General features: G+C 34.3%; 1 protein-coding gene across 3 annotated transcripts; it reads right to left on the reverse strand.

The window, feature by feature from the left end:
• Window positions 1-1,313: 1,313 nt before the first annotated feature.
• LOC128227359 (acetylcholine receptor subunit alpha-like 1) lies at window positions 1,314-11,690 on the reverse strand. Of its 3 annotated transcripts, XM_052937807.1 has the most exons (8): window positions 11,595-11,690; window positions 11,040-11,284; window positions 8,419-8,463; window positions 4,579-4,688; window positions 3,042-3,993; window positions 2,557-2,737; window positions 2,306-2,367; window positions 1,340-1,478 (listed from the first exon to the last, which is right to left on the reverse strand). In XM_052937807.1, the coding sequence occupies exons 2-7, from the start codon at window positions 11,262-11,264 to the stop codon at window positions 2,309-2,311; spliced, it is 1,572 nt and encodes a 523-aa protein (XP_052793767.1). In that variant the 5' UTR covers window positions 11,265-11,284; window positions 11,595-11,690; the 3' UTR covers window positions 1,340-1,478; window positions 2,306-2,308. The 3 variants fall into 3 exon arrangements, with proteins under 3 accessions (XP_052793768.1, XP_052793767.1, XP_052793766.1); XM_052937806.1 differs by lacking the exon at window positions 11,595-11,690 and having other exon boundaries at window positions 11,040-11,514; XM_052937808.1 differs by lacking the exons at window positions 2,306-2,367; window positions 11,595-11,690 and having other exon boundaries at window positions 1,314-1,478; window positions 11,040-11,515.
• Between the last annotated feature and the right edge of the window lie 1,230 nt (window positions 11,691-12,920).

A 12,920-nucleotide genomic window follows, 5' to 3' on the forward strand; every position in this document is an offset into this window, starting at 1 on the left:
TTAATATTTGTGTTTAAATTTGCATTATATTTACAAGGTACAAAGAACATACATTATCAATAATTTTGAAGTAAAATGTTTATGGCAGTGTTAATATTCATGACGTGTGAATAGATCAACAGTAGCCCCACTTGGCCGTTTCAGCCGTTAATGCAGATCGGTCGTCGTATATGGTCGGTGCCTGCAGAAGTATTCCAAATGTTCCAATGATAGACGCTGATGTAAAGACCCAAAAGAACACGCGGTCCAAAACCATAGCAACAAACTTCCAATCTTCAATAACCTGAAAAACGAAAAACAGTTGAAAATAACTCAGTGTTATCTTGTTAAAATATCAGTTGAATTATAATCAAATAACATGACTTTGTAACAAAACCTGCATAATAAAAGAAATTATTTTTGGGGTTGTAATATGCGGAATCGTTCATCAACATAAAGTAAGGCGTCTGAGGGAATAGATTTAGCATGCATGCAGTTATAGATTAGTTATTACCGATGAATATTCATCCTCATCCTTAAGATGGTCGGAGATGAACTTTACATCGGTGAAAGCGACCTGGACGCGTCTATTAACCGTTGAATCATGTCGGCAATTGGGACAATGGTTGTCTTCTTCCAAAAAATGCATCCCTTCATGCGGTTGAGATGTTACATGTCTCTCGTCACATCGTATGAAGCTGGGTTCTAGCCTGCGGTTCCTCTGTTTTACGCCATTGCACTTCATTAGCCTATATTTTCGCATGATGGGACGTTTCATGCATAACATTTTCGGTAGAACTCTGAGAAACACTGCCTGCGTCCAATGAGACATTTTATGCGTAGCTGGTGATCGAAAATGAATTGTTAGGATACAGACGGTGACAATGATGGATAGGGTAACTAAAATCACAGTAAAGAGTAAATATTTTCCAATCAAGGGGATAACGACCGACGTAGGTGGAATCATTTCTGTGAGCAAAAGAAAGAACACAGTAAGGGAGAGAAGCACGGATATACACAATGTTATCTTCTCCTCACTGTCTGATGGTAGATAAAATACAAGAACAGTTAAAAATGATATAACAGCACATGGTAGAATAAGAGTAACAGTGTGGAATAAAGTCTTTCTCCGCATTGTTACATGGAAAGTCACGTCAATATACGGTTCAATACAGCAAATGTATATCTTAATATTCTTTTTAGCAGTTACTGAGATTACGTCCCATTCGACGCTTTGGTAAAAGTCGCTGAGATCCATTCCATTGAAAATAACCTCTGTTGAATCAGAGTCACTTGCGCAAACATGAACTAAATCTATTTCGAATCCATCGTAAGTCCAGGATCCAAATTTTAAGGAACAGTTTTGTACGTCAAAAGGGAAAAATTCGACATCCATGATACAAGCGCTTTTGTAAATAGCTGGTGGCTCCCAAATGATGAGGCCGGTATACATGATGGTCGCCTTTGTTAGAAGTTGGATTTCAAAATCTCCGTCGGCGCTGCAACATATACAGGTATTTATATTGCTTTGTATAGATAACAAAGTAAGATGCTGGTGATATTAATACCTGACACTTTTATAAGTATTTAATTCTTCATAGCGCTGTGCTGATTATAGGATTACTTAAGTATATCTGTCATGTTATAAATCTAGATTTACTTTCATATTTGTAGGATTTATACCCTTGCACTTGCAGCACAATAAATGAATAACAATGTCAACAATTCTTATGAAAGGGTAACAGCTTGACGAACAATATTGCTAATCATCATCGTAAGATTCATGCACAATGTTCTACTGTATGCGACTACTAATTTAGCACGGACCATGCAAACAGTATACTAAATTAACGGGCAGACGAATTGAAAGAAACCATAGATAGAACATAAATTTATATCCCACAAAGCGTATACTTAAAATATTTCACCACCTAAGCGTGTGCATCTTTCCTTTTAATGGTAATAATAAGTGACGTAACTCTACTAGCCATTTTACTACACAAGTTTCAAAACAATAGCGAATTCTTGTTTTCAATCGTTCGAATAGATCACCTTACCGATTAAAAAAACTACTAACCAGTTCACTTGTATATACAGATATTTTTCGCTTTTTCGAAGAAGAGTTATGCCACTTAAATCTTAATCTTAAAAGATTACAAACTATTTTTGCAAACCGTTATATATTGACTTTATTTCGCAAAAAATAAGTAGTGTTATTAAGCATTAACAAAGCAATATTAACATTTAACATTAGTTTGCATCTACAACGAGTATTTGAAAAGCATTAGAAATTGCAAGGTTTTCTCGATCCATACCAATAACCTACCCTTTACAGATTCCTTGACGAAAAGCAAAATGAGTTTTCGGACTTACTAGCCGAAAATAATCCTGAAAATAGTTTACACTTCGTTATTTGATGATTGAGTTTTTATTGTCTGTACATTTACATAAAAAAGATGTATATCCAGATCTAACGTGAAGAAAAATGATTGAAACAGACATTTATTTCCAAGTCTTACGTAAAGTTAAATTATGATATATAAATCAATGTCTAAATATACGAAAAAAACATACAACCTTGGTCATGTGGTGGTAGGCATTTGTAGGAGCTATCAACCGGGGTCATACGTTGTCGGTTGTCATACAGCGTTGGTGCTTGAAAGATTATGCCAAACGTTCCCACTAAACAAGCCACTGTGAATATCCACAAGAATAACCTGTCCAAAACCATTGCAACATACTTCCAGTCTTCACGAATCTGAAATTATTGTAGTGGAGTGGTTCAACAAATTTTACCACGAAGATTATTCACAAAATTCAAACAATTAAACTTGGTCGTGGGCTAGCGGCTCAATGGTGACAGTTTATGATAGCCTCTTATAATTGACAACAGTACTGGTATTTACTCATGATATGAAATGGAGCGTGATTGTATATGATATCAACTTACGTCACAAATAGACTAAAAGTAGAATGCTTGAAAACAAATAGTAAAACCAATACAAGTGCTTTTGTATGTTTTCTTTCATGTAGTAACACAACCCTCCTACATCCCTAATTACCGAAGCTGTATGGTCGCCCTTCTTGAGGTGTTCAGCAATGAACACAATGCTGTCAATTGCCTCCTGAACTTCCTCTGATAATACGCTGCTCTCTGAATCTAGATCCTCATGCGCCGTCAGACGTAACGTCTCGTAGTTGTCTAGATCATGCCTATTTAGGTACTGATCTCGCATCTCCATTCCATTCCGAGTCCGCACTATGGTTCGGGCGACCTTTTCGAGCTCTAAGTTTGGACGTCGCATTAACAACATCTTTGGCAAAATGTTTAGGAAGACGCGTCTCACCCAAGGTGCCATCGTGTGAGTAGAAGGCGACCGGAAGTGGACGTTCAGTGTTATGACAGTCACAATAATTGATAACGTGATTAAAATCATTGTAAACAGCAGGTACTTGCCGATCAGCGGAACGACAATTGACGTTGGAGGTATGATCTCTGCCAAAAGCAGGAAAAAGAAATTAAGTGAGAGCAAAATAGAGATGCACAAAGTAATCTTTTCGCAGCTGTCTGAGGGAAGGTAAAATACAAGAATGGTCAGGCAGGATATTGCAACAGAGGGGATGATAAGATTAACGGTGTGAAACAAGGTTTTGCGCCTCATTGTCACATTGTATGTTATGTCTGGATATTCGGTGTTATTATTCACATTCTTTTCTGCAGTGACCTCGAGAATGTCCCATTCACCGGATTCGTAAAAGTCACGGAGATCGATACCATTGAATATGACCTCTCTTGCTTTCGGGTTGGTAGAGCATTCGTGAATGAGGTCCACTTGATTGCCATCATAAGTCCATGAGGCAAACCGCATGGAGCAAAGTTGAATGTCAAACGGGAAGAACTCGACCTCTATGGTACACGAGCTTTTGTAAATCGCCGGCGGCTCCCACACAACGCATCCTTGGTAATCGACAGTTGCTTTTGTCATGAGAGTAACTTCGTAATTTCCATCGGCACTGAAAAGTAAGTCTATTTAGACTACCAGACAAAACGAGAATTTCTTTTGTCTATGGTGATAAGGATTAACAAGCAGTGTTGAGGTAAATATAAGAAGGCAAGGCAGACACATGTGGTTTCCCAAAGCCAAAAAAAAACATATAAGTACATCGGGAAATAAACGTTTTAGGATTGCTGTATTGGACTGCATTTGTACTCTCTATGTATGCTCTCACCCTATCCCAAGTTTCTTTGTATTCACAAAATAGGGCAATCTGCCCGGTAGGGATAGTTTGCACTCGGGGATACCGAGTGACCAGATGATTATTAAAATAAATAATTAAATTCAAAAAATATTTATAGTCTGTATTACAAAGTGTCGTCTTACCTGAAAATATAGAAAAGAATATAGGCAGAATATAGAACACAGTTTCGATATCTAGTAAAACATTGTCTACGATAATAATGTTTCGTTAATCATGCGGTTATAGATTCAATGCGACATGACTTTCTCAAGTATGTAATGTGCAACAGTATTTCCTCATCAAGGTAAGTTCAGCAAACATAACTAGTTGTCCTTAAGCGAGCATTAGAATGTCACTTACTTGTTGAAGAGGACAATATCAGGCAGCCATATGTTTTTGGAAGGCAGCTCGAGTTGTTTGATTGTTCCATATTCCTCCGGATCCCACTGCAGACTGATATCTCTCCACTCCTGGTGAGAAAACATAAACTGGTCGTAGAAGAAATCGTGCAAATCTAACTTAAGTAATATAAACTACCATAACCACCACAGCACTTGTTTGACATTCTATAAAAGCACATATACAACTATTGAGCAGATTGTTCAGAGCTGCTATAATCTTAACACAACTGTTAAATTCATCGTTGTAAACTTAAAATTGTGAAATAAGTTTTTGATGGGTTTATATATTTACTTCATACAGATACAGCTGAAACAGTTGTCTTTAATCATATTTAAATTTATACGTATCGCAAGTGTGTTTTAAACAATTTAGAGAGGTAAAGATTTGAAATTTAACAGCGATGGGTTGTTAACCTGAACAATCGTCGCATTACAAACATTAAACATAACTGCCATGCAAAAATAAACAAGAGGTATTAACAGTGGACAAAAGGTATTCAGAAAGCAGGGTCTCACAGACATACAACACGATTCTAAATATCAACATCCCATTAAGTCAAAACCGAGTTTGCTTTAAGACGAAAACAATAAACTTATACCACTTGGTTCTTCCAAAAAAATTTTTTTATTTTTTTTTTGAAAATTAGGATATTGATACAGAAAAGGCAAACTCTAACTTTATTGCAATGACCTACTTATTATAAAGGACAATATCGGGGAGCCATATAAGCTCAGATGGTACATAGAGACGATCGACACCCCCGTACTCGGCTGGGTGCCACGTCAGCTTGAAATCATACCACTCCTGACAAGCCGCAGATAATAGAACAACATATACATATGTGAGTACGTGGAACGATAACTTTGAAATAGTCGAACAGTCAGACATTATACATATAATGCATATAGTCATACGTAAATAGATCTAAATGATAAAAGTGTGTAACATGGCCAAGGTTTGTGGCAAATAAAATAAATCCTCAAGCTGTTTTACAACGTTTTTCATACAAATAATTATCCATCGATTTGGGATTTGGTCATTTATGGAGTAATCGACAAATGCGCTTTTATGGGTTAGTGCAATGTTCTTCATAAAGTATTTAATTTGGTTAAATTTTAAATTTTGTTTGATATAGGAAGTATTGTTGTCGTTTTCTGAAATAGACTGATATTATATTTCAAATAAATTAAATTTGATAGCGTTGCACAAAATCGTTTGTTAAGCAAGACGAGGAATCCTGATTTTCAATTTGGCTGACAGCTTTCTATACATTGATTTTTGCTGACGTTAATTTTACTCAAGCAAAATATCACTAAGAGCGTTAAGTTCCTGATGAATTATTTTGAGAAACGTTTCGTCGATTCAATGTTTCAATAAATGCGAAAGCACGAACGATTTCCCTCTTCTCAAATAATACGTCTGTTTCTTTAAAATATTACTGCAGAATAGGAATCGAGCAATATCATTTCCTCATCAATTCGATTCGGCAGTTTGACCTGCGGCATCACGCGTGCAAATACAAAAGCGTTAACGTCTGACATTTCATACGATTTCTTACTAGGCTCTTATTGATATTTCGCGTGGCTGTGCTAATCACGGCGCCTCGTTTGTCTTGGTTAAACAAAGTATCAATCAAAAACCACACGTAACAAAACTGAGACCCTTTCAAGACAAACCTTACTGACATCGTTTTTCATAAGGAATATTTTGCGCAAGAAAAAGCTTCGATACGCTTCTACATCATTATCAAGAGTACACATACCTATTTTGGTTAGCCTTTTTACTAGTTTTGAAATATCTAATTTTTAATGATCGTGAAGTTGGCAGACTGGCAGCCTGGCAGCCTTCTTACTCCTGTATTTACAATTTGAACATGTAATTCAATTGGACGTTTTATCGTTATATCGCAAAAAAATCTCGACCGCTTTTTTATTGCATCTGTCTATTAATCTGAGATTTTTTTCAAATAGTAAAATAGCATGCATCACTGATTACGACAAAACGGAATAGACAGTTTTCAAAGAAAATGGTTCGCCTCAAGAGAACGCTGAATTCCGAATTCAAAGGTTTGACCCAGTATGCAATCTAGCCAATATATCAAAGTACAATATACGTTTGATACAATTTCAATAAAGACATCATATTCAAATAAAGTTTTGTTGATTTTGTCTGAAGAGAATTGGTCGACCATAAAAGCTGCACTCTCACAAATTGAACGTTTCGACAACTTTTTTTTTAATTTTTTGTCTCTGATCGAGCCAATTTATTCGAAAATGCATGGAAACCAGTCATATAAGACTGCTTACAAAAAATTGATCGCAGATTTTGATTTTTAAGTTCATAAATATACATTATATGCATTTTTTTTAAACCGTTAGTAACGCTTTTAGCCATAAAACATAAATTTTTGAAGGGAAATATGAAAATCTGCGATGTGTTCTTTGTCAGCAGTCTCTTATAACTGGTTTGCAAATATTAACGGAAATATTTGCTCATTCCAAGACAAAAAATATAAAAAGTAGTTACAAGGGTAAATCTGTGAGAGTGCAGCTTTAATACAAATATCGTCAATAAATAGTTTGCCAACTTGGTCCATATTCACTAACGTCTGTTTGTTACTCAGACTTAGCAATGCAATTTCGTAAATTTATCAAAGATCACTTTATATAATTATGTTGAAGTAAGGCTGAGTAAATAAAGATAAACCAGCCGTGTGTTATGTACACCGCGGTTTTCACCGTTACTGCTTCCGAGGCAGCACGTATTCTACGATGGAATCAAATCTTGCACTTCTGAAACTCAGACTTAAGAATTAAGTGCTTATTGGCCCTTTTTGAACTGTCATTATTCGCTGTCATATGTCTGGCGTCACCACTTACCAACAGAGAATAACGTACGTTGTATGCTTTGTATCTTGGTCTTTCATTGTCAGACATGCTTTCTATGTATCCATTAAAGTGCATCTCTTCTGTTATCTTTAGAGTATTTATTTCAAACTTGGGCTGTGAGTACAAATGTAATTAAGCAAATCTTCAACAAATGCAACGCGTACCTTCACTGTTTTATTCCACAAGTTAAAAGTGTATTATTAAATGATAAAACAAATACAGATTTGTATCAACGAGCGATAGACAGTGTATGGTTAGATCAAAACAAACACTGATTAAAGATTGCGTTTATGTCACAACTTAAATTAAAAATTGGACAATTTAAACTAGATGTGTCTATCATCCAAATCCAAACAACTCAATTCCAAATTAACGATATTACTTTTCCAAATTAACGATATTACTTCTTGAGATTTCCAATTCAAAAAAGGTATCACAGTGTCTCCATTATGAACGATTAAATGGAGGGCGTGGGCACCGTATGTATAGCAGCTTAATTTCAAAGAAAACGTTTGTTAAAGAAAGCATTTCAAATTGTATTCTTCTGCTCAGTCGATATCAAAAACGTTCTTATTAAAAAGCAGCTGCAAATTTATTGAGAGTTTATGTAAACTTTAATATATATATATAATTGTGTATGTATTCAAATTATATGTCAGGTTTAGTATTTATGCAACTGTTATGTACGATTTAGTATTCAATAAACTTCATAAGTGTTTGGTATTTATACATGTCTCATGTAAAAAAAATAGTATGTATACAACATTATGTAAAATTGTAGCATTTATACAATTTCATAAATAAATAAAAACTATTATGTGAAACATTGTACTATACAACTTTTACATAAACTTTAGTATGAACAGAAGTGCCATTGTGTCACTTGGTAGTAAATGTAAACCCTACATACCTGTCTCAGCCACACATTGGTCGTCATCACCTGGTTCAACTCATCCTGGAATAAAAAAAGATAATCATATAAGTTAGGAATAGCAAAATTTAAACAGTATTTCGTATCAGCATAAATATCAAGCATTGTATTACGACATTAGCTAAATAACAAACATATGATTGTTACATGGGAACGGATTAAAAGGAAAGCATGTTTCTCTGCTACGTACTATAATGAAAGAAAGGCAAAGTTTATCCAATAAATGTTCGTTTGATAAAATCTAATATATCAGTATAAAAAGCAAACGATAAATGTACAGTTAAAACATAATTCGCCTTAAGATTATAATTGGATTTTTAATTAATAGCCACGTGGCCACAAAATCTCTAGTTCAAAAAGTGTCAAAATATCGCTAATGTTTTTTAAACTGTACACAAATCATACGCTTTTTTGTGTTTATCATTTAAGTCAAACGATGAATTAACATTTAGAAAACAAGAGAAGAATACATCTTAAGTACATTTTACTGCTGAAATAGATTTAATACTATTAACATTTATTCTACCGATGTATGTATTACCATGTACATATTGAGTGTGTCTAACTCGAATTGCACCAAAGATCACCTGCAAACCAATCAATCATTCCAATTATGTTATGGTGTTATAAAATACGATATCTGATATTTTAAGACATCAATAGCAATGCGTTGTACTTCTCTAAGTCCATAGTATGAAATTAATGTTAAAACACGAATGTTTCATATGGCATGGTTTGATATTGTTATTCTGGTCCTTAGTTTGTACAGAACTGTATTTGTTACAGAATACGATACTTTTAAATCTTGATAATTAAATCATATATTCATGAGTGAAAGTTGCAAATCTGCAAAAATCTTTCGCACCAGCTGTGACACAAAGTCAAATCTGTTATTTGTTGTTGTTTAATTTTATTTTGAAAAAGTCACATGTACATTTTATTGTAGTTATATATTTTTCGTTGAGAAAAAGACGCACCGATTTTGAATTTGCGAAACTAGGGCCTTGGAACTTAATAATATTAAAAGTAAAACGTACAGACATTAAAACAATAAGATTTATGGTGTTGGTGATCTGTTATCGACGGTTTCCGAAAACGTGTTCCGTTTGTTTAAATCTTTCACAACAGCTTTTTCTTCTGCGACACTAGACACTGTTATTGGTCCAGTTGAATAATTAATTGAATTCAACAGTTTTTCTTTGGCAAGGCTGTGTTCTTTTGTAGCAAAAATGACAATCAGCCTATAGAGAAAGTGGTTGCAATATATTTCGCTTGATAAAGTAATACATTCTTTTATGAGCAATCAATGAGTGTCTGGACGTATAATTTTGCCGAAAATATGAAGATCTATTTAATGCTTTGACGACCAGCATGTCTGCTTATAGGCAGATTTTATTTTTTTCTGTTATATCAGCTACGCAGAGTAAAATTACTTGATGATGTGGACTAGTATTCAAAAACGGTCAAAATATATTGCTGCAAGTATATCACATACAACATTATTTAAGGAATCGCCCTTTGAACGTTTGATTTCAAGGCAGAACTTACTGTTTTAAAGTCAAGTCTTTATAAGGTTCAATATTTAGCATGCATGATACTTATGTCCTTTTACATGTGTATTGGTGGTTTTAGAGCGAAACAAACTTTACAAAAGAATATTTTAGCATAATCTAGTTCAAAAAGCATTTGCATTCAAATGAAAGTGCCATTATAGTAGGAATAGTTTCATTTGCACTCTCCAATCAATACTTTTCCCGGCCTTGACGTATATTACATCTAGACTTGGGTAGATTGAGTCAGAATTGTGTTATTTTGAAAGGTTTGGTTTGTGTTCACCAAGCCGGACAAATGGAAACCTTCTGTGTACTCCTGTTTCCCCCACAACACAAGATCAGATTCGCGTGCATTTCGCGTGCCAACAAATGGAACTTAGCATACTAACTTAATTCACAATCGCTGTAAGAAATATCAAGCATAGCCTAATTGTGTCATTTTATAATGTGCAGGGCGAAGAGAAACTTTTCAATATGTATACCAGTACTATATAATGACCGTGTACAGATAATTCACTGGTGCCACACACATAATATGTGTATGTATTATACGGAGAGTTCCTACTTGGCAGCTCTTCTTAAATCTACGCAAGTATTGAAGGTAATTTACTATAATAACAGCGCAACATGTGTTCCAATAATTTACTCCGGCACTCATGGGGAGAAAATATTCACAGTATTATGTTAAATAATAGAAAATATGTCCCTACCAATTATTTTATGAATATAATACTCGAACATAACGTACGTTATAACATGGACATCTATGGTTTCGTCTCCTTCATCTCTGGTATTAAACAGATCATTATTTAGAATAGCTAAAATTTGCTGAACTTCAGCACCAACATCTTTTTCATCATGCAATTGCCGCTTTCGAAAAGAAGAAAAACTACACTAATGGTTGAAATATCACCTGCTGTTACACGGTATCGACTGTTTCAATCAAGTATACATATCATACAAGTAAAATTGCGAAACATGTTGTTAATCAAAATAAAAAAAATACTGAAATATACTTAGTTATATTGTTGATTTAAGATTACTTACGACGTCGATGATTTGTGACAGCCGAATTCCCATCTTCACCGTGAGCGGTTTGTTTGTGTTGTTTCCGATGGGACGAATCAGTTTATTGTACTTGTTCTGAATCAGTAGATCGTGATACAAGCGTTTTGCGTCGTCGTTGCTGTCGGCATACCCCAAAAGTTCGCAAATGATAAGCGCCACAAGACATCCCGTAAAACAAAATTTTAGTTTTCGCACGGCCGCCATTTTGGAATTTCTTTTTAACACTGAAAAATGTTAGTTATTATAGTCCAAGCATTACTTTTTATCTATCTACTGGCACGTTTAACTAGCCGATAAACTCGTTTTAAAGCTATGTCATATATTTAGTGTACAAACATGAATAAGTAAGTATTCGATTAACGGGAAGAAAACGCGTATCAGAGCGTCTAGCGAGATGTTTGATATTGTATTTAGCTACACTATCCCTATACCTCCTTGCCATCTATCGTATTGGAGAATTCTCTATATTCCGTATGCTATGGCAGGACTGGGTAGCAATCATGAGCGTTACAACACGTTATTTGTTGAGCTTACCTTTGTTAATTGCTTTCACATACTCTGTCGGCAATGTTTCGCTGTAAATATTGTTCTGGAAACATACAGTTTCGGAGGTTCATTGTAAAACAGCTGTCTATCATCCGTAAGAAATTCTGTATTGATAAAACCATGAATCAGTGTGCACAGATGTTGCCATATCGTTTGTATTCAAAGTAGTTCAAGGAATTAAATGTTCGACTTGTGATGGTGATTCTATTCTTTCCTTTAAATCAAGAGCTTTTTGAACATGATTAAATGTTAAAACTTTTGTAAACTGTTTTAAATAGATTCGTGTAGGATATTCTGATATTACAGTTGTAGTTTTAGCTATTTCGATCGAAGTACAAGTCAATTGAATCACGTTTTACCAAATTTATTAGGGTGCTTTCATTTTATTACTGATTGAATTTAAAGATGCTATAAAGATTTTGAAAAGATGTGTACTGAGATGCGAACCTATCTAATTGGCAATGCATTTGGGTGTTCAGTCTGTTTGATTTATTCACGAACTAATTTCTACTATCTCTGCTTTGAATAATCTAATGTACAATTTTAAGAAGCTTGCATTTACTTTATGTGGTAAATACCATTCAAACATCATGAAATACATCTCAATGGCTAAACACAAGATGATTGTAACTCCGTATAAGTAAAGAAGAAGTTACTGCCGTATTGCACCGAGCCTACATTATGTTTCTGTATATGGTTCTGTATCTGTTTATGTCCTCATTGTGTGTATTTTCCTATAAATTAAACAATTTGATATTCAAATGATCATTGCCTTAGTTATAAATTCAAGTTTACGTCGGTCTGCTGTGCTTTTTCCGGAGACTGACTTTAAATCGAAACATCTATTTGCAAGTTTGTCTCTGTAGTTTTTCAGTTTTTGCATTTTCGAAAGAGATCAATCACAATTGATTGAAATTTTCCAAGCAAGAATCGAAAAAAATGTAAAAATGTTTCGTTATTAAATTTCATTTCAAGTTCAATGTATTTAGTTCTCTAATAATTCTAAAATCTCGTTGCACAGTTCAGTGTAATAAACTGAATATAAAATAGTTACTATAGATATATGTTTTAAATGCAACACAAACCGTATGGAAAAATACGAATTTAATATCATCAATAACAGGCAAAACGATTCATCAATCTGTATTTTTTTAACTAATATGCGCGATATTTCAAGCTGTATGGAGCAATTCAATCCACTTAGGATCTAAAAGCATGATTGCATAAAATATTAGGAGCTTCATTTGAAATTAATTACGCCGGTTGATTCTATAACTTGATTTCATCTCATTATGATATTCGATACTTTCCTAT

The sequence above is a fragment of the Mya arenaria genome, chromosome 3 (assembly GCF_026914265.1).
Source record: "Mya arenaria isolate MELC-2E11 chromosome 3, ASM2691426v1".
In the NCBI taxonomy this organism is placed as follows: domain Eukaryota; kingdom Metazoa; phylum Mollusca; class Bivalvia; order Myida; family Myidae; genus Mya; species Mya arenaria.